We start from the raw sequence: 21,999 nt of genomic DNA, 5'->3' as shown, positions 1-21,999 counted from the left end.
GATAGAACTATAAAAACAACATAACCAGATTGCCACCAGAATGCTGCTCATATTGGCATTTGAAGTATTCGAATTATTATGAAGAAACAGAGAACCTTATAAAACATAAAAATACTACTCTGTGAAATCTGCATTGAACAGCATGTGTAACAGTGAATTTTTACAAGCTTTTTGCCCTAGGACTAATACAAGCATGGCTGCTTTGTCATTTCCATTCAACATTATGATAGAAGCCAATGAAATAAAGCAAGATAAAGAAGGGCATGGTATCTAAGTTAGAAGGAAGGAAGAATTAAACTGTATTTATTCACAGAAAGCTATGGTGCATACAGAAAAGGCAGTGGAATTCATAAAACACTGCAGGAACTAGTAATTGAGTTTTCATGGCTGCAGGATATAGCATTAATATATAAAAATCAATTGGATTTACAATATAATATTAATAACCACAAAGTGAAATTTTAAAGTATGATTTATAATAGTACTAATGTATGAAATACTTAGGAATACATCAAGCAAAGAACGTCAATATCCGTATATTGCAAACTATAAAAGAAGGTATAGTGAAACCAGAAAAAAACCTTAAAGAGAAAATTTATGGGTTTAAAAAAAATCAGAATTTATAGGTGTCATTAACCTATACACTTAGTACCAACCAGTAACTATACTTAGGTTCAACAGTGTGACTCCAACACCTAAAATGTATGTCTAACTGACATTTGAGAGTATCACCTTCTTTGGCGTAGTGTACTGACAATCATACACGTGTACTCACTATATACATTTTATTGGAAGTTTCTTAGTGCATGTGTAGGCCAATACTCAGTAGCATGTACATTTTACATCTATGCACCATACTGTATGATAACACACAGTACACTCACCATAGAAAAGAACCACCAGGAGGGAAGGTTAGATTTGCCATAACACACCTTCATGTTTGCAGTCATCCTGCTGCTTATCAGGATGAGATCAAGTCAAACTGACATGAGATTATCTTGATATATTTGCAGTAAAATATTCAACAGATTACAAAAACAATAAAAAGCTGTAAAAATTTCAAAACTATATTTTATTTCACTATTTAAAGAGAAAAAAATGATATAGTAACAATTACTAAAAATATTACTTTTGGGAAACTGAATTATACTTTCTAATTTTTATCTTGTGCTTTGTTTTATTTTATAAATTTTTTATGTTAATTATATGTCTTTTTTAGCATATATAAGCCTTCAAAAATCATATGAGGTAATGGATAATGCAATTTATAGCTACAGCTACAGTGAATTTAGATATAAAGCAGATATTTCCAAACTAAACCCCATAACTTCACAGGTGCACACACATGCATATACACAATGTGGAGTCATAATGAATGACTTTTAGTAAGACATAACCAATGACTTTTTTAGTAAGACAGACCAATGAGGGCATTGGCATTACTTCTTCTAGAGATTGTTTCCTTCTTCTGTTCTTTCAACACATTCTAAGAATGTTTACTATATCCCAAGCATTGCTTGCCTCCAGAACTTCTTAATGAAGCAAGGAGCTCAAAAGGGAAGTTTAAGGCAGAGAAGAAAAAGTTTTTAGGAACAAGGCCAAATAAGAGTTCTTTTTCATAAAATATCAATACCTTTCACTTAACAAAACAATCGATAATTTCTAAAAATGAGCAAAGCTGTAGCATTCCATCAATGCATATGAGGAAGCAGTGGCTGAGGAAATCTAACTTCAAGACTGGAAATGTGTTAGGAGAATGTTGCAGATGTATAACAGTTAACTTGAACATTGGCATTAACTACAGTGTACTGACAGGATTGGAATAGTTTATATTCACAATATTAGAATGAAGCAAATTTCACTCATTGAAAATGATCTTGCCAAGTGCCTTCCCCACAACATTTATTACAGATTTAAAAGAATAATATAACTCAGGTCCTTCTTTTCCTAGAAACTGATGCACCATCCTCCTTCTATTACCACATTCCCTCACGTTCCTACACACACGTGCCCCACCACCACCCCCGTAATGTCCTAGGAAGTTGACCCAGAGTAAACTCAATATTCTAAAGAACTGATTGCCTAGTTATTTTGTTTTTGTTTTCTCAGAATGACTAGGAAGTCATTCTGAGCTCAGCACATCATGGTTTTTATGCAGTGCCTTCATCTGTGATGTCACTGAGTGTAAAAGCCAGCAGTGATTGAGGGGAAAAGGAAGATAGATGGCTTCTTTGCTTAGAGTGAGCTTCTGTTATGACGAGTGGATTGACAGAAAGCTATACTGGTTGTGTGAAGAGGCCTCAGTATGGGAACTGGTCCTATGTTAGGAAGGTGGCTGCTGAGTCAATTACCCCCTCTGACTAACATAACATTTAACTTATGGAGCCGGGCGGTGGTGGCGCACGCCTTTAATCCCAGCACTCGGGAGGCAGAAGCAGGCGGATCTCTGTGAGTTCGAGGCCAGCCTGGGCTACCAAGTGAGTTCCAGGAAAGGCGCAAAGCTACACAAGAGAAACCCTGTCTCGAAAAACCAAACAAAAACAAACAAACATTTAACTTATGGAATCCCATGAATCTTGACAATAGAATATTACTGACACATTTCAAGTAATTAAACACTGTATATGAAAAAAAATAATTGTCCTGAGTCAAGATCCTTAGGAAAGATCTGCTGGCAGATGAGGGTGGATTTAAAGTCAAGTCCCCAAGGTAAACTAGAAAGCAGTTTAAATCGTTTTCTGAAGATAAAGGAGAGAAAGAGAGGGCTAGAATCCTATTTCTCAAGAACAAGCTGGGGGACCATTAGAGAAGGTAGCATAAAAAAAGGCCAATTGGGGCTTTTGTTGTAGTACTTCTAAGAACCTTGTGCATGGAACTATAAAAAAAAGAGAAACTAGATGCAGATCCCTCTATTCTTTTTGTTTGTTTGTTTATTTTTTGTTTTTGAGACAGTGTTTCTCTGTGTCTTTTTTGGTGTTTGTACTGGATCTCACTCTGTAGACCAGGCTGGCCTTGAACTCACAGAGATCTGCCTGGCTCTGCCTCCTGAGAACTGGTATTAAAGGTATGCACCAGTGCTGCCTGGCAGCCTTCTAGTTTTATATGACCCCACCTGAGTCCTTCTTTTCATACCATGTGATGAGATTAGTGCTTCTCAAGAACACACATTGCCATTCTATTCATCATAGCCACAAATACTGGTACAATAGTGGCATGGCACACATATTATAGAAGCAACCAACCACTTTTTTGTTTTTATTGGACTTAAGGCCTGCTCCATGAGATGGAACTTGTCTTGATGCTGCTGAAGTGGCCAAGAATCTGAGACTAGTTCATGGGCCTTATGGGGGAAAGCTTACTACTATTATTCTGCTAACAAAATACAAAAATAAAATGACTACTAATGACATTTTGCTATATCCATTGATCAGTGTCTCACTTCATCATAGAATCTTTCTCCTGCAGTAGATGACAATTAACACAGACCCACAACTGGGTAATGAGCAGAGAATGAGAGACTTTGGAGCACTCAACCTTAAATAAGATGTCTTTATTAAACAACTCCTCAATTCTCAGGCATCTCTCTATGAGGAAGAGGATTGACAAAGCCAGATTGTAAAAGCCAGAGGTGGTCAGAGATGACTTCACAAAATCAGTATCTTCTGGACACAATGAGACTTATACACAACAACTCACAGAAACTGTGACAGCATACACAGGATGGTTTAAAACAGATAAAGTCTCAGCACTGAGAAGAGGATGAAGAGTCAAAATCATCTCTAACTAAGAAGCTATTTATATTTGATGCCTACTGGGAAAGGGAAAATGAGTTTTTCTAATGGAGTATCACTGGGTATATCAACAACTCTATTGCATGGCCCATGCTCATGAGTAGTTGACAATACAAAACAAATTCCATGTTTTGTATTTGGGTGTAGGGGTGAACAGTGGCTTTTTGTTTCTTTTTTTGTCTTATTGGTTTTTGTTTGTTTGTTTTGATTTTTGTTGAGATGTGTTACATGCTACAAGAGGAAAAAAGTAATCATCCATCCACCTAGCTGTGAACCCTGAAATCTGTAATAACAACCTGTCTGGCAAGATATGCCCACTGGTATAATAGTGGCATGAATATCTTGGGGGCAATTAATCATTTTCTGACTGGATTTAAGGCCTGCTCTGTAAGTTAAAAACCCATTCCTGGTGCCACTATTGGGCCAAGAGCCTCAGGACAGACAGGTTAGAGAGACTATGGGAAGATCTACTACTATTATTCCACTAAATGGATATAGATTAAACCAAATCCTAATGACCTATTGCTATATCCACAGATTAAGGCATCTTTCAGCCCTCATCAGAGATATTTCTTTTTGTAGTAGATGACAGTTAACATAGAGACCTACAACTGGTTAAAATACACAGAATTAGGAACTGACCATAGAATACTGAACTCTAAGTGATGCATCTATATCACCACTCGCCCCCACCCCTTTTTTCCAATGGGGATCATTGGGAAGAAGTGACCAGACAGATTATAGTAGTCAGAGATGATGGGTGACTACAAGGAAACTCTTTTCTGGACACAACAGGGCAATTTCACATACAAACTCACAATAGGTGTGACAGCATACAAAAGACCTGTACAAGCTCAAGCCAGACAAATTTCAGCACGGAGAGGGTATATGTGCATAAAGTCCCATGCCTGGTTGAGAAGCTACTAGTAATTGTTAGCTTCAGCTTCGGGTACAGGGAGAGTCAATTTTCTTTAAGGATGTGATATATGGGTAGATCGACCACACTTTAGTGGAAGGCCACACACCCAAGGATATATGAGCAGCACAAATTGGACCAGGAGGAGGAGGAGGAGGGGTAAGAGGAGGAGGAGAAGGAGGAAGAGGAGGAGGAGGAGGAAGAGGAGGAGGAGAAGGAAGAGGAGGAGGAAGAGGAGGAGAAGAAGAAGAAAAGAGGAGGAGGAGGAGGAGGAGGAGGAGGAGGAGGAAGGAGGAGGAGGAGGAGGAGGAGGAGGAGGAGGAGGAGGAGGAGGAGAAGAAGAAGAAGAAGAAGAAGAAGAAGAAGAAGAAGAAGAAGAAGAAGAAGAAGAAGTTGTCACAGAGTTGGGTGGGCAGGGAAGGGTGTGGTGTGGATCTGGGAGTAATTAGAAAAGGGGTGAATTATTTCCAAAATATATATTATGAAATCCTCAAAAAATTAATAAAAAAATTAAAACATAATAAAGGATTCACACACAGGATTGCTTTTTACTGTTTAAGTTCTTGGGAGGGAAGGTTAGGAAAGGATGAGCTGTCCTTTAGCAGTTTATTTTTGTGAGCAAAACAATTAGGAAAGCAGGAAAACATTTCAGTCTAACATTCCATAGTGTCCTTCTGAGTAAGGAAAAAGCCTTTCCCATAGAAAATTCTGAGCTATAGTTAAGGTTTAGGCCATTAGAGGGCTCTGCAGGCTTGGTGGATTTCTGTTCTCCATCCCAAGGACACAGTTGGGAAAGTATTGCTGCTGAGACAATTTTTTCCCATCAGACAGAATAGATTTTTGCTTCTTACATTTGCAGCATCTGGCCAGGATGAACACAAGTGTTTTTCTTTCCCATTAAGTGCATGATAAAAATAGCCATCTGCAGCCATAAACTATCTTCTAAATGTAGGATGACTCACTTAGCAAAAATCCAAAACAACACTGAAAAGAATCATTCTTTATTAATGTAGGGGGAAATCTTCTAAGATAATTTTCAGCTTTCTAGTTTTCAATACTTCAATTTTCATCAAGAATTGCTATCTCTCCTCTATTATTCATCCATCTGTGCACTACCAAAAACATTATTACCCAGATTATATAATCCATTAGCTTATAATATATGCCCTGATATACAGTCCCTTCAATGCATATCATATTGTAAGCTCATAACATGTACAAGTCCAAAAATCCAAATGGAACATTTGAAGACGGCCTGTTTTAAGTGGGGCAGTTATGAATGGGCAGTCATCACACAGCCTTGGCTTGGTGGACAGCTCCATGGACACAATCAGTTAATTCACTGCAGTAGTCAGCTCAGCATCACTGATTTGGACCTTGATGACCTCCAACTGATCAAAACAGCATCTCTCAGAGTGAGGTCCCAAGACTAGCAACTGCTGGTTGTGTTAAAGTGACCCATAATGCTGCTTTCAGCCACAGGAGGACAAGCAACTGAGGAAGCTGTTAAAACACTGCAGAAAAGGCAGTTTCTATTTGAAATAAAACTAGATTTTTTTTCCCCACCTAAAAACCCAAAATGACAAACCGAAATAAAATCCCATTTCACGTCCCTGCACATCTTGATGTGAAACCAGGGGCCATTTAGTGAAGGGAAACATTGGTTTTCATACTCTGTGATCCAGCTACTGGAGCCAGGGTGCCTCTCAGACAAAAGAAAACAAAAACAAAAACCAGAAGCCCTCTTCTTTCTCCCTCTTAAATTAAAAGAAAACAGGTTAAATAGAGTGTCTCCTACCCCTAAAAGACTGCCTTACTTCTCTGGTGGGTAGTAATTTCGAAATCAACTGAGGCTTCCATCCTGAAGGACTCCTTCTCCCTTCCCCCAACCAACCCTATTTCCCATCTCTTTCACTCAGCAATACTAGCAAGAGTTAATGCTTCCAGAAGTACTTAAGGACTCTCTGGGCATCTGTAATTTTCAAAAGTGCCTTGATTCTTCCTCTCCCCACCATGAGGGTCCTTGTCAAGGAGCCAGAAAACTTCAAATAAAAACACTTAAAAAGAAAGAACACTTCTGAACTCATCTTTACTTCTGAACTACTCTGTGTGTTACCTTCTTGCCATATAAGTAGCCTCATCTCCTAGACAGGGATGTCCTCAGCTAAGTACACAGGCTTCTAGAGGACTGAAGTCCCTACTTGTGATGGAATTGAGAGGATGCTATGGGTGGACACAGGGAAAAGCAATTGAGCAAGTACAAGTCACCCTAAAATATACGCAGTGCAATTGTTAATGTTGAAAAACAGAAAATGTCTCTGGCTAGTAGGAAATGTGTGGGCTGATGCAATCTGGAAATTAACATGTAGCTAAGAGTCAGAGATTGGTCCATCCAGCTGATAGGATAGTGAGGGTCAATGCTTTTGTAAAGACAATATTGTAACCAGTGAGCTGAAGTTGCAATGTTAGGGCTGCATAGCAACACAACCTGATTTTTTCAAATGTGAAACTGACCAATCCTCAAGGGAGTGAGGACTGAAAGAAAACAGGCCAGAGTGTGTGCATGGTTATGTCACAATGGTAGGATGACAGCAACTCTTCTTCATTTTATACCTTTCAATGTACCCTGCAATAAATAATATTCTACTCATTAACTGTTAGAAGATTCAAATTCTATACATTGTATATCTAATAATCCTTTGTTTACACAAAGCAATAAAGCAAACCCAAGTGACAAAACTTTATTAGTGGCTCAAATATCTGCTACTTTCTCTGCAACTGACCTGAAAGTCCCTCCCATCACAGTACTTTAATAGACATGGCAGCTGCCCTGAGCACTCACCTGGGAAGGTGTTGTCACATTGATTTCTGGAACAAAATTGTCTTCAAAGAAATTGATGATGTTCTCCTGCTGCAGTTCCTTTGTTGGGGTGACTTTAGGCAGAGGTGGGACAGGAGGCCCTTTCCTTGTCTAGGAAGCATCAAATGCAAACATGGTAGCCAAAGACATTGTCGGTAACATCTTTAAGCAAGGGTCACATGAGCATAGCTATGTGAGCAGACTGACTTCTGAATGAAACTGAGCTGTCCTTAGGTGTAAGCCTACTTGATTCAAGTCAAGAAAGCTGTGCTTGGGTGGCTCTCTGAACACTGATGAGCAATAGCCTAATTGGAAGAAGTCAGGTCATAAGAGTCCATGCATCCCAACTGGAACACTGCCCAGGGCACAGGACCTATGATGTCACACAGAGGCCATACATTCTCTCACCTCAACTACAAAGATTTCTCTTGTCAGCAGAAAATTGGAATTTGAAAACAAAAATTAAGCCAGTTGTTTTCTTTGCTTTTGCTTTGTTTTGTTTTGTTTTGTTTTGTTTTTTTTCCCAATTGAATCAACGAGACCAATCAGAGGCAGCTTCCATTTGGCTTTGCACTCCAGGATTTTGAGATGAGAACCTTGGAATCCATTATGCAAAGCTTATACTGGACTATGGACGTTAAATGTCCCTACAGATATACTTTTTTCACTCAAAGTAGGGAAATCAAAAGTGATATTTTTTCTCTTTAGTTCCCTTTGCCTGGTCCTCACAGGTTCTTTTAACTTGTTCCAGGCTTTTACTAAGGGGCCACACCCACGTGTAACAGCATATGGGTGATGAAATACCAAACATTACTGCAGTCCTGGGCAGTCCTTGACCCCAGTGTAGCCTCCGGCAATGAAAAGGAGGTTCAGGAAGAATGTAGAATGAATGGAACTAGGAAGTTGTGATTTTGTTTTTCAAGGCTAATAATTGAAATCAGGGCATGGAGCAAGCCAGGCAAGTGTTCCATCACTGAATAGATCCCCAGCCTCTGAAAGGCAGGATCTAAGAGAAAGTAAGATGAGTACATTCCTGCCCAAAAGGCTGGGGATGGGCAAGAAAGTCCAAAGGATCAAACTCTGAGTTTAGGGGGGAAAAAACCAAAAATCAAATAGAAAAACAGATTGATTCCATAGTGGTAGTAATAATGTCTACTGTCTCGTACCTTAGTCTTGCCACAGAAACCTTTTCTAAAGCCTGGTCACCATAGGATGATCCCAGAGAAAAATCACTTTCCCATGAGTTCTACCATGACCCCGGTATACACTTCCTACCTGTGACGGTGACCTGGGTCGCACTGGGGCAGGAGACGCAGGCGCTAGTGTGTGGTTGGGACTGGCTGTTGGACTGGGCAGGGGCGAAGGTTCCTCTGGGGGTGACGGTGTCTTTGCAATGCGAAGTGGACCTGAATCGCTGGACGGACACAGAGGGTTGAGCAAGAGGTCCTCTGAGAAGCAGGACTCCTGTGACCCAAGATTCTTTATCCCAGAGAAATCCTGAAGCTTAATATCACTGTTTTTTGATTCTCCATTTCCAGGCTAATTCTAGTTATGAGTTAGTAACAGATGCTGATAACTGACACCACTTATTGTTCCCTATGAACCAGAATCCAGCCATGTAGGATCTCTTTTCTTCACAGCAGCCATGCAATATTGACCCCACTTTAGATATGTAGGAGGTAGAGAGTAAGTTAAAATCAAACAAAGAAAGACACTCAGGGTTCTACTACATTTGCATTTAGATCTTAGTGCAAATGTCTTATTCTCTCCACATGCCAAACAAGCTTCAAAGATTTCCCAACATAAGATGTAGTAATAAAACCAACTTCACTTTTGACATACAGAAGAATCATGTCATGCCACATCCATAGAAAATTACCCAGAAAACTGTCACTTTCATTTTCAAAGGCATCTCAGGAGAGTGTTAATAAATCTTTTGTGGGAGAGCTTTCTGATTACATTTGAGGAAGACACCAATTCCTTCTTTCTATGCTTTATCAGACAATGACTAACTCAGACACTTTGCCAACAGACCACATGACAGGTGAGATTCCACAACTTCCCAAGAAGCCACCGTGTTCTAGGCACCTTGCCAGGTGCTTGGGAACAGCTTAACATGATGACTCAGATGGCAACCGGGACACATCCTACTCTCTAAGAACTTCTAAAGACAAAAGCCAGAAGGAACAGAGTCTGTGACCTAAATAAGAGTACAAATGCAGCAGCATGGTCTACACATTTAAGAGCTAAGGGAGCCAGGATCTTCAGAGAGGAGACACTACATCAGTGGTTCTCAACCTTCCTAATGCTGCGACCCTTTAATACAGTTCTTCACATTGTGGTGACCTCCAACCATAAAATTATTTCATTGCTACTTCATAACTGCAATTTTGTTACTGTCACGAATTGTAATGTAAATAGCTGATATGCAGGATATCTGATAGGTGACCCCCAAAGAGGTTGCACCCCACAGGTTGAGAACCGCTGCTCTACATGATTGGGCCTCTGGGCCAGCAATCATGACCTCTGACTGGAAACAGTCCCGGTCTATGCTCTAGTCTAGAGATTTCCCACAGAGCTAACTCACCACCTTGCTCTGCAGAGGAATGTAAAAAATAAAAAGAAAGTAAGAATAAGAAGAAAGAAGAACAAAAAAGAGGAAGAGACATTTGTTGAGTAGCCATGACCCTATTTCTTGCTTTAGCTGATTTGAAACTGGTATTTTCAAATGCATCTGTTGTTTTCATTTCCATGTGAGGAAGCCATTCTTACTTTCTTAATTTATTTTACTTTTACAATCCAAAAGTCATTTTGATACTCAAGCAATATTGGAGCCATAATTCTGTCCCTTTCCTGGCTTCTTCTAGGCCATGGTAACCATAGCAGGGGCTACAGTGATGGCCACTCTCGGGAGCAGTAAGTGATCAAAACAGCAGTCATCACACACTGACATATGGAGAAGTTAGGGCTGCATATGTCTATGAATGATTCTACAAGTACATTCCTATGAATGTTTACAATGACTGACATAAAAATCACAAGTGTAGAATCTTGGAACTGAACATGACCTAAGAAACCATTTCATTTCATAGCACCCCACTTCTTCTGTAGATATTTTTTAAATGAGCTCTTTAACGACAGAAGTCGCTGGGCTTCAACAAGGGAAACAAAGCAAATTAACCCCAGAGGCATATAACTGAAACCTAAAGGGCTTCTGGCTGCCAGTTCAAGATTTGCTAAGCACGGGTGGGATACAAGAGACTTCACAATCAAAAGAGAAAGTGGGCATGCAATCAAACCAAGGTAAACAGCTAAGATGTGCCACTGGGCCCTTAGTCTATGGCTGACATACTAACAGCAACATATAATGGAGTCATAACATAGCCAGTTTGTGTGGTAAATGCCAAAGCAGAGGTAGAGGGTGGAGAGGACTCTTCTACTTCTTTCCTTTCTTCAATGGATAAGAATCAGCATGAAGCTATGGAGTCTTTGAATTTTTTCTATTCTAGATAAAGTAACAAGTAGAAATGATCACTACCCCATACTATTGCTCTCAGGTCTCATGTAAATCAGAGAGGCAGCTACTTTCTATGTCTACTGTGACCAGTAGCATATTAAGGCAACTGAAGGCCAGAAGGAAGTATAAACCCCCAAATATAAGGTTGGAATCACTCTCCAGGTGGGAAGGCCCCCTTTAGACTTTTACAAGGTAAATGAAACAGTATAATGTGGTCTCCAGACTCCGGAAAAGCCAACACACAGCACATCACTGGCTCGTGGAACACAACGCGCTCTGAGGAACAGTGGCCTACCTGGGAGCTCCTTGAATGCTGAAGGCCTTGTCAGCGTGCTGATCACCAAGTTTCGTCATCACTTCATAGAGCTTGTGGCAAAGCTAAGGGAACAGAGGCCTATTAGCTACAGGACATGCGAGTGCCCACTCATACTATTCTCCCTAAGAAAGAAATTGTTTAATGAGAAGCTACAATTATTCTAAGAATTAGACTGGTCTCAGGGCACTTGAAATTCTGTATACCAAATTTAAAAGTTGCAGCTAAGCTGAAATAAACCAAACACTAAAACAATCAAATATGTATTCATTAGAATATAAAGCAGAAGAGGAAAACTGATTGTTTTAATTCTATTCGAAGTATTCCTATGACTGTCCTGATGAACAACAAAAATAATAGTAACCAACAGGGCTGATGCTTTTCTGAATATTTTGAGACTGATTTTTCATCAGTTTAGAACATCACTTGAAATTCCAGCTTCAACCAACAGAAGAGGAAAACAAGATGGTGAGGCGATGACAAATCCTTTGAAGGATGTAGAGAGCTGTGTGTTTACTGCTGACCAAAAGCAGGATGAATAGTTCAGAGCAGTAACAAAGCACTGCTCCAGGAGCCATGTAGGAGGGTGAATTAGTCAGTGATCTGGGCCATACCCTATGCTTTCCTTACATTGCCTTCCCTAAGGGAAACAGTCACCATTACTCACCACTGCGATTTCCTTGTGAAACTTGGCCTCAAGGCTGGAGACATTTTTAAAAGTATTGACATAAAAGCCGATTCGTCTGCCGTGGGGAAACAGAAATAAAGGAGAGACCAGTTAGCAAAAAATGGATTTTAATGGCAATGAAATATGTTAAGACTCTTTCCTATACATGATTTTGAACAACATTGGATTTAATAACATCTTAGAGTGAGCCTAAGTTTTTGTAGCTATTGAGCACACAAGCTGCCCATTGGCAACATCTCAAACACATTTGTAAAGGGAAGTTTTGGGAAGGGTGCTGGGACATGAGGCAAATCCCATCTGTCTTCATCTGAGTTCCCTAAGAGTAAGCGCAAAAGCCAAATGGAGATTTAGCCCGTCATCCCAGGATAAATTCCAAATGAAGAGTATCTGGACTCTATTTTGCTTAATTCTTTTTAACTCATCTGAGTAACAATAACTTTAATTTAATTCATTTTATTGTTTCAATGACATTCCCCCAAATAACTAGTGTCCCAAATGTTTAATTAGATCTGAACTCTCAATAAAACGGAAAACTAAGTAAAGATTTTGACAGACAAAAGGAAACTTAATGATCTTCTCTTGCTTAAGCTGAACCTTGCAGTGTGTAGGAATGGGAAGAAATGGAGAAACCATGAGGGTCGATGGAGCCAGGACCATTGAGGTGCTTTTATTTTTCCTTTACTTGATGCTTACAACAATCCCCTGGGATAGTTATTCTCATATATTAGAAAAAGTAAATGAAGATTAGTTGTTCAATGTCATGCAATTCACGGGAAAAGAAAATGAGTAGTAAAACCCCCAAAGAAGAAAATGTAATAGAAAATCATAGACTGTTTTATATTTTTTATAACAATAACTTGCTATTTCAGTATCAGCAAATTCTGCTTAAAATAGATGTTTTTGAATTTTAGCTAAAACAAAAACTTGGAGCCAAATTTAAGAACTCTGAAATGAAGTGATAAGTAAATAGTAAATCTGTACCATCATTGTACCTTAAATCCCTGCCACAGTATATTTATTTCCTATACCCACAGTTACCATGTGACCCCGACTTCACATATTTTTCTTGTAGCTGACTTCAAACCCCATATTTTACATATCCATGCATGCAGATGGTTCTTTGTATCCACGGTTCTGTATACTGTGGTTCAACCATCCATGGATCAAAACCATCAGAAAACAGAGGGCATCTGCCCTGAACTCAGACTGTATTCTTTCTCCGTTTCCTTTTCTGAACCATTTACGACAGCTATTTGCATAATGTTGTCGTGTTATTAAGTCTTATAAGTAATCTAGAGATGATTGCAAGTGCACAGGTGAATGTGAAAGCAGGTTATCCACAGATACTACACTATTTTATGTAAAAGGCTTCAGCAGCCATGGAGTTTTGCTTCCCCTGGGGATTCTGGGAACCAATTCTCCACAGATACAGGGGACAAATATATGTATTTGCACATGTCCATATACTTATACATATAGGAATATAGTAATAAAAACCCTGGTGTAGTGTGTTTAGGGAATAGTAAGGACTCAGATCAGAGACTAACAGTAAGAGGCAGATGGATGTCAAAGGCAGAGGCCCTTGCCAGGCTATGAGTCACAGTATTTACAGACCAGAAGAAGCATGTAGATGTACTTTGAGATAGGGGAGAGGACATACATAATTGGTACTTGAATTTGAGGAGACAAGGTCATATATAGTTATGAGGGAAAGGAGAGACAATGTGGGCTCCCTGACAATGTTCTACAGGGGAAACCACTCACTGTAGTGTTTTCAGAGAAATGTTTCTGGAAGATCAAAGGGGAATGTATAATCCCTTTTCTTAGACTGTAATCAATCCTTTCTTTGTTTAATTACTCAGCAAAACCTACCCAACTCTGGGTACATCCATAGTGGTGGGCACAAATGGTACTAAGGGTCTTAATTAGTGAGAATCTGCACCAATTATACTTAACTTATAAAAGCAAAGTATAAACCTACATGGGAATGGCAAGATGCCACAGTAGTTCATATGTGAATAAATATCAAAAACAAATTGATATGGGCACAAACAGCTAAAGGATCCCAGCTGCAAACATCTGCTTAAGCAAGGACACACATAAGCTGGACAGGAAGATGGGTAGTTACTTGTTTTCTGCTTTGATAGAACACCATGACCAGGACAACAATCTGTTAATTTGGACTTACAATTCGAGAGTAATAAGAATCCATAATGGTCAGGAGAGCATGGCAGCAGCAGTGGGAATCTGAGACCACATCTTAAGTAGCAATCATGAAGCAGAGAAACTGACTGTAAGGTGATGCCTTAAGCTCTCATAGGCCATCCCTGATGACACACGTCCTCTAGCAAGGCCTCACCACTTAAACCTCCACAAACAGCACCACCAACAGTGACCAAGTGCTCAAATGCTGAACACTATAGGGGGCATTTTTCATTCAAACCATGACAATGAATACTGTTTTGAGTCTCCTTTTTTTTTTTTGTAATGATTAAATTCCAAAGAAAATCAATAAAGGAAAGTTTATCCCTGGCTCACCATTTCCATGCATTTCATATATGCAAATTCTAGTGAAAAGTTTGGATAAGGAAGCTTTGATATTCCCGTGTCAAACTGTTTCTATTGGCTGAGCCATTTTCCTTCTTACCTTTGAATATCACCTTATATAACTTACATAAATTTAATAGTGAAAACATGGCATCCTTCAAGTTTAAATTTTTGAATAGTTAGAGACAAAATTTTTGGTCATGTACCTATTTGCCCATTGTTATCACCTATGCATATTTTGGGCATATTTCTTAGTGTGCTTTTACTATCCGTTGGTAAGGGCTGTTACATTTAATATATTAAATCACTAATCCAATTGCCATAAAAGAAAAGCTAATATGTACTTGTGATACTCAGTCTGAAATGTTCAACTTGACAGAGTTTAGAAGCAGTTGGGAGACAAGCCTCTGGGTATGATTGTGGGGTATTATCCAGATTGTGTTAAATGAGGTGAGAAGACCTGCCCACTGTGAGTGGCACCATTCCCTAAGCAGGAGATCATGAACTGTGTAAGAGTGGAGAGAATAAGCTGAGGACTAGCATGCATGCAGTTATTGCTGTCTTCTGTAGGATGTGGATGTGACCGGCTCCCTCAACTTCTGCTGCTGTGAATTCACTGCCACAGTGGGCTGTAATCTAGATCTGTGAGCCACATTAACCCTTTTCCCTTAAGTGGATGTTGTCATGGTACTTTATTATAGTAATAGGAACTAAGACACTACATGATTGTATTTAATTTTTATTTCTCTGTCATGGCATATGTTATATTAGTTTTTATACAGAGAAACAAATACAGGAAGAAATACTGTATTTTAAATAAATAAGCATGTAAACTTTTACAATACTTTGTTTGATTTTAGAATTTAGAAGTTAAGTAGCATGTGACAATTAGAAAATATGGTCACAGGGGTGGTGGTACAATTTATCATATGTAAGCTTTCGGCAATATATAAAATCAGAGACTGTTTCCAAAAGGGGCCTTGGACTTGGTCACAGTTGCAGTCTTGGCCCCTGGTATGGCACCTAGAGTGAGTGAACAACAAATGAATGAATGAATTAATGAATAGACAAATGGAAAAGCCATTGGAAGGGTACATTCTGACGCCTTGACTTATGAACAGCAGTGAAATACATATTTACATTTATGGAGCGTCAGACGCTGGGTGCTGATATTTTCTCTATTTTCTCGAAAGGCTCATTTCACAAGATTTTTATTAATAAGAGATCCTGAGATGTTACCAGTCCTCCCAAAAGGTCTGTTTTATGGTATCACCATGATGCTTTTGATTAGTTGTCAAAATCTTTTTTTTAATTCAGCCATCTTGATGACATCACTATCAACACAGCATCACAGAGATTTTTTTTCTCATAAATGATGGAAATATTTGGAAGCAGAGCAGATGGTGTGTGCAAGCCCATATACTGTTCCCTCTAAAATGCACCAAGAGAATTCTGCACGTCAGGTGGAGGATGCTACTGCTTCCCCTGTGCTTCTACCACCTCACCTGCCATGGAGAAGGGATGGAGCTAGGAGTCTTCCACATTTCCCCAGATGCTGAACCAAATCACACTCCTGCTGCTAAATATTTAGCCTCTTCACATCCAAGCTGCAACCCCATCCCGTCCACTCTGCATTAGGACAAGTCTCATGGTTACTACACCCATGGTACTATCTACCTAAAAAGCAAGTACACATAGCGTGGCCCAGACATCTTATTTATGCCATTTCTTCCACATCTATGCCAGATCCACAGTCTTGGCATCATTCTCATGGCTCCAGTTGTGAACTTGAGCAACCCAAGGTCTCACATCTAACCTATTTTTTTCCAGGCAAAAATCCCCCATTACATTTTCAAGCACCTGTGTCCCTATTTTTGAAACTTATGTAAGATTATTATCTCTCTCTAGTTTTTCATAAACTTTTTTATTCAATTTTTTTTCAAACGACCTATTTTGATCATGTTTTCTTCTTCCCCAGTGCCTCTGAGATCCTCTCCACCACCCTGCCTGCCCAACCTTAAATTATTTCTCACTCTTTCTAAAACAAACAAAAACAAAAGCAAAACACATGCATTTAAAACCCCCACAAAACAACAAAAACAGAAACCAAAATGAAACAAGCAAAAGACCAATAAGACAAAAACAAAAATGTCCAAATAAAACAAAAAGTCTACAAGAATACCATTGAGTTTGTTTTGTGTTTCCCAACTACTTCTGGGCCGAAGCCCTGCCTTTAAGTGTGATGTGTAACCAGCAAGAATCCCCTGGAGAAAACTAACTTTCTTTTTTGTCAGCAGGTATCAGTTACAGATAGCTTCTTGGTTAAGGGTGGGATCCTGTGTCCACTTTCCCTTCTTAGTGATGGGATTGTCTGTCTTGAGCCTGTGCAGGTCCTGCGCATGCTACCATAGTCTCTGTGAGTTTATATGTGCATCCGTCATGTTGTGTCTAGAAGATGCTCTTTCCTTGGAGTCATCCATTGTAGTAGGAATCTTAAAAGTTCTTATTAATAAAATCAAACCTGAGGCGAGTTATTGGGGTCCATGCTGGTAGATCAGAGAGACAGAACAAGCCACAGTTATCTCACCTTGCCGGATCCTCAGCTGGTCTTGTCTCCTCAGACTGGAGGCCTCTGAGTCCTCATCCGGAATGCATCTCAGCTGAATTACTGCTCAAAAGCCTGAAGCTTAACCAGGCCAAATGCTTAACCAGCCAAAATGCTTCTAGTTTCTGGTCCTCACGCCTTATATATATCTTTCTGCTTTCTACCACCACTCCCTGGGATTAAAGCCTGGCTTTCTGGGATTAAAGGTGTGTGTCACCATGCTTGGCTATTTCCAATGTGGCCTTGAACTCACAGAGATCCAGAGGGATTTCTATCTCTGGAATGCCAGGATTAAAGGTGTGGGTGCCACCATTTTCTAGCCTTTGTATTTAGTGGCTATCTGTTCTCTGACCCCAGATAAATTTATTAGAGTACACAATATTTTGGGGAACACAATACCACCACAATCCATCACTTCTGGCTTTTACAATATGTATGCCTCTTCTTCCACACAGATACTTGAGACTTAAGGGGAGGAAGACTTTGATGAAGATATTCCATTTATGACTGGGTACACCCTGCACATGAAATCACTGTTTCTTTATTCCAGGCAACAGAGTCCACTGGAGTCCAGCCCTTTTCAAGCCAGAACCATGTAAAACAGTCCCTAGCCCTGTCTGAATAGTCCTATCAACACCCCCATACAGTTCCTATCCGCCACTCACCCACACATTCTCAGGCCAGATATCCGCCTGTTGCCACTGGCACTGTGATCTTTTCAAAGTGACAAGAGTTAATTTTCAAACGTCTACCTTGTTCTATCAACTCTCTGTATTTGTTGCATGATTCCTCATGCTCATCCTAAAATCAAGATTTTTCAAACCAGAGATGTCTACTCTGCTGTTCCCTCATGTCTGATGGAGTCATCAGTGCCTGCCATGGAGCCTCTGAGCCCTCTCTGGAAGTTCGGCAAAGGTGAAATATTATTAGTCCTCCTGTACTTGATCTTCCTATTATAATGGGCATTGCTGGAACACATTCATCACTGGAGTGATCTCCATTCACAGTTTCTTGGGGTTCTACTTTCTTTCAGGGCCCTGATAGAGCTATGATTATTTCCTCTCACGTTTTCCTTCAGGGCTTCCTGATACTATGCATAGCTTCAAATTGCCCCTCAGGCATCTGGGCATATATCACCCATAGTGTTTCCTATCCTCCTTTTTGAGCCCCAGACACTGTTACCTTAATAGACTTCCTAATGATTCTTCAAACACAGCACACATAAGGTGGAACTCAGCGTGTTCCCAAACCTTCATTTTCATTATGTACTAAGTCTTTGAGAAAAGTCTTCCCTCATCTCTGAAGTTACACTGGTCAACCAGAATGTCAGTCTCTATTATGTTTTCTTTGTCTGACATTTTACTTTTTGTTTCCTTTTGTCCTTCAGTGCAGGCTGTAAGAAAATAAAACCTTCAGTATAAGATCTGTAACATCTCAAAGAAGCTAGACATCCAGTGGGTGGCTAATAAATATTTGATAAATAAGTGAATCTAACCTCTTAGCCTTTGTCCATAATTCCCTCCTTAGCATTCACCTTCCAATCAACCTCATGCCACATTAAATTAATTAAACTTTCAAGAACTGGAACTGGAGAGATGTCTTAGCAGTTAAGAGCAAAATTGCTCTTCCAGAGGATCTGAGTTTAGTTCCCAGCACTCAGATGGCAGCTGACAACCATCCTTAACTTTCCAGTTCCAGGGGACTTGACACCCTTGTCTGGCTTTCATGGCTACCAGACACATGTGTTACTTAGAAATACGTGTAAGCAAAATACCCATACACATAAAAAAAATCAAAATTAAAAGAATTTCCAAGAACTAAAAGTCTACAATATCCATGCCCTTATTTGTGCACTCATCAGCTTAGAATAGTTGTTCACCAAATACTGACTTTAAAAAATTCAGTTTGAGCATTCCCTACAGCGTCCTCCTTCATTATAGTGATACTTAATAATCATCTCCTATAAATCACAAGTTTGGTCAAAATATAAATATAGGTCAGGAGGTAGAATACTTGTGTAGTATGAATGAGACTCTAAATTTAACTTCCCCTGAATAAATAATAAATAATAAATAATACAATCTTTTACAACCTGTATGTTCCTCTATGTAGTAGATTATTTGTGGTGATATATTGTGTAACCTAATAAAATTTACCTGAAGATCAGAGAACAGAACAAGCCACTAGATAAACATACAGGCCAGATAGTGGTGACACAAACCTTTAATCCTAGCACTCGGGAGGCAGAGATCCGTCTGGATCTCCGTGAGTTCAAAACTACCCTGGAATGAGATTGACTCAGCCTAGGGGAAAAACAGAGCCATGCAGTAGTAGCACATACCTTTAATCCCAATAGTTGGGAGTCACATGACTTTAATCCCAGCACTTGGGAATTCATGCCTTTGCTCCCAGTACTTGGGAGGCACACACGCCTTTAATCCCAGCACTAAGAAGGAAGTAATATGGCTGGGCAGAGAAAGGTATATTAGGCGTGAGGAGACAGGAACTAGAACCTTTTTGGCTGAAGTTTTTCAGTTGGAGAGCTTTCAGCTGAGGACTCAGAGGTATTCAGTCAGAGGATTCGTGGAGTTGGTGAGGTGAGACATGGCAGTGGCTTGTTCTGTTGTCTCTCTGATCTTTTAGTATTTACCGTAATATCTAGCTCTGGGTTTTTATTAAAAGACTGTTTAGATTTCATGTTGCAATTATTTCTTTCAATGTATGCTGTGGATATCACTCTGTATAAATAAACACTGATTGGCCAGTAGCCAGACAGGAGGTATAAGCGGGACTAACAGAGAGGAGAATTGAGGGAACAGGAAGGCAGAGGGAGAGATTGCTGGAGCCGCCACCAGGACAAGGAAGATGTAAGTTACCGGTAAGCCACGAGCCACGTGACAAAGTATAGATTAATAGAAATGGGCTAAATATAAGAGTAAGAGCTAAACAATGATAGGCCTGAGCTAAAGGCCAAGCAGTTTAAATAATGTAAGAGTCTGTGTGTTTATTTTATAAGTGGGCTCCGGGACTGGCAGGACTTGGTGGGAGCTGGAGAGAAATTCTCTAGCTACAAATGTATGTGTATGTGTCTGTGTGCATGCATATGTATGCATATGTGTGCATTTGTGCATGTGTGTGTGTGTATGTGTGCATTTGTGCATGTGTATATGGTAACCAGAAGAGGACTCCTCACCTCACTTTTTCAAACAAGGTCTCTCACTGAACCTGCAGCTCACCAATTGACCTGATTGGTAGCTGGTGAGCTCCAGCGATCCATCTGTCTCTGGTCCTCATGCTGGGTTATAGTGCATGCCACTACACCCAGCTCTATTTGTCAGTAGGGGTCTGACACCAGATTCTCAAGCTTGCATGGCAAGCACTTCACTGATGGAGCCATCTCCCCAGGCCTCACTTCTCCTCTTTATTCATCCACATTTTGAAACAATTTCTTACATGGAAGCAATGGACAATAAAAGAACAAAAGAAGCGAAGAACAAACTAAAGACAGGCAGCGAGCTTAATACCATCTACCTTTTAGATCCAAAGATGCCAACAGAGTGAAGAGAAAGAATGGAAAAGGGTGGTGAGAAAGGTGCCATGGACAGATGGAGCAACAGAGGCTTGGAGCAGGTATCAGACAAACATTTATTAAGAGAAATTGCAGGGGACACTTTGTAGCTCCATGCGGTGGTGTACCCCTGCCATCTCCCCTGCAACCTCAGCACTTGGGAGGTGAAATCAAGAGGATCAGGAATTCAAGGTAACCCTTTGCTACAAATCAAGTTGAAAGCCAGCCTGGACTGCACGAGACCCTGTCTCAAAGCAAGCAAACAAAAACATAGGACGTTTTATAAGGATAATATCCTTCATAATATGCACATCCAAAAAAAGAGCAAAATATATTTTTTAAAAGCTGACAGAACTGAAGAAGATAATGGGCCTGAAAACAGTGGGTGTCAATAACTCAGCTTCAGTGATAAATAGAATAATTAGGCAGAAGACAGAGAAGAGAGGACCCAATGAACACCACAGCACAACTAGACACATTGGATAATTTCTGGATGCCTAAGATGAGTTTGATGCAAGAACTCAAGCATTTATCACTGAAGACATGTTCACTGCTGCATGGCCAATCCTGTGCATTTCCCCATAGGAGACACCGAAGATTAAAAGTCCTGACTTCAATTTCAGGGTTGAGCAATGTAAATGGGAAAAGAACTATGTACTTATAAAAAATCATGACGGTGTGCAATTTCAGTTAAAGAGAGCCTCGGATAAAAGCAGCGGGAAATTAAGCCTACATGTGTGTTTAATTTCTTCAGGGCCACCAGCTATTTGGAAGGTAAGGGAGGAGATTGACTAAAAGTAATACGGCATGACAAGCTGAGTTCTGTCTGAGGGGCTGGTGGCATGGAACTGCTGAGAACTGAGGAACGTAAGGTATCACTGCTTCTGGTACCTTTCTGATTCTAAGACTGAGTAGTAAATAAACCACATAAATCTCACTCGATGCCATGAGAATTGTTGAATGCCTGTAAATAAGAACAGCATTTGGTGTCTGAAATATGGATATAGCCCAGGTTAAAAGTTCAAAGAATCAGATGATGAGATGAAGTCCTAGAATAAGGGAAATCCAACCAAGAGCAGGAGGGGTCTTACTGTAAATCTTAAGATTAGGGGAATTCTCATAGTAAGAGTTTGAGTCTCCACTTGAGAAACATCAGGGTCTAAATAGCTGCCAGGCACATATGGCCATTAATTA

General features: G+C 39.9%; 1 protein-coding gene across 3 annotated transcripts in view; it reads right to left on the bottom strand.

The window, feature by feature from the left end:
- Amph (amphiphysin) overlaps positions 1-21,999 on the bottom strand; it is a 197,148-nt gene that overhangs the window by 40,717 nt on the left and 134,432 nt on the right. For all 3 annotated transcript variants that reach the window (XM_076572966.1, XM_006988904.4, XM_006988906.4), the window contains exons 8-11: positions 12,065-12,140; positions 11,380-11,462; positions 8,843-8,981; positions 7,550-7,678 (exon numbers count right to left, since the gene is read on the bottom strand). In XM_076572966.1, coding sequence (XP_076429081.1) covers positions 7,550-7,678; positions 8,843-8,981; positions 11,380-11,462; positions 12,065-12,140 — 427 coding nt within the window. The remainder of the gene's footprint in view (positions 1-7,549; positions 7,679-8,842; positions 8,982-11,379; positions 11,463-12,064; positions 12,141-21,999) is intronic.

This window comes from Peromyscus maniculatus, chromosome 5, assembly GCF_049852395.1.
Source record: "Peromyscus maniculatus bairdii isolate BWxNUB_F1_BW_parent chromosome 5, HU_Pman_BW_mat_3.1, whole genome shotgun sequence".
NCBI lineage: Eukaryota > Metazoa > Chordata > Mammalia > Rodentia > Cricetidae > Peromyscus > Peromyscus maniculatus.
Note: the sequence above shows the minus strand (reverse complement) of the source record. Positions and strands in the feature narration are given on the sequence as shown.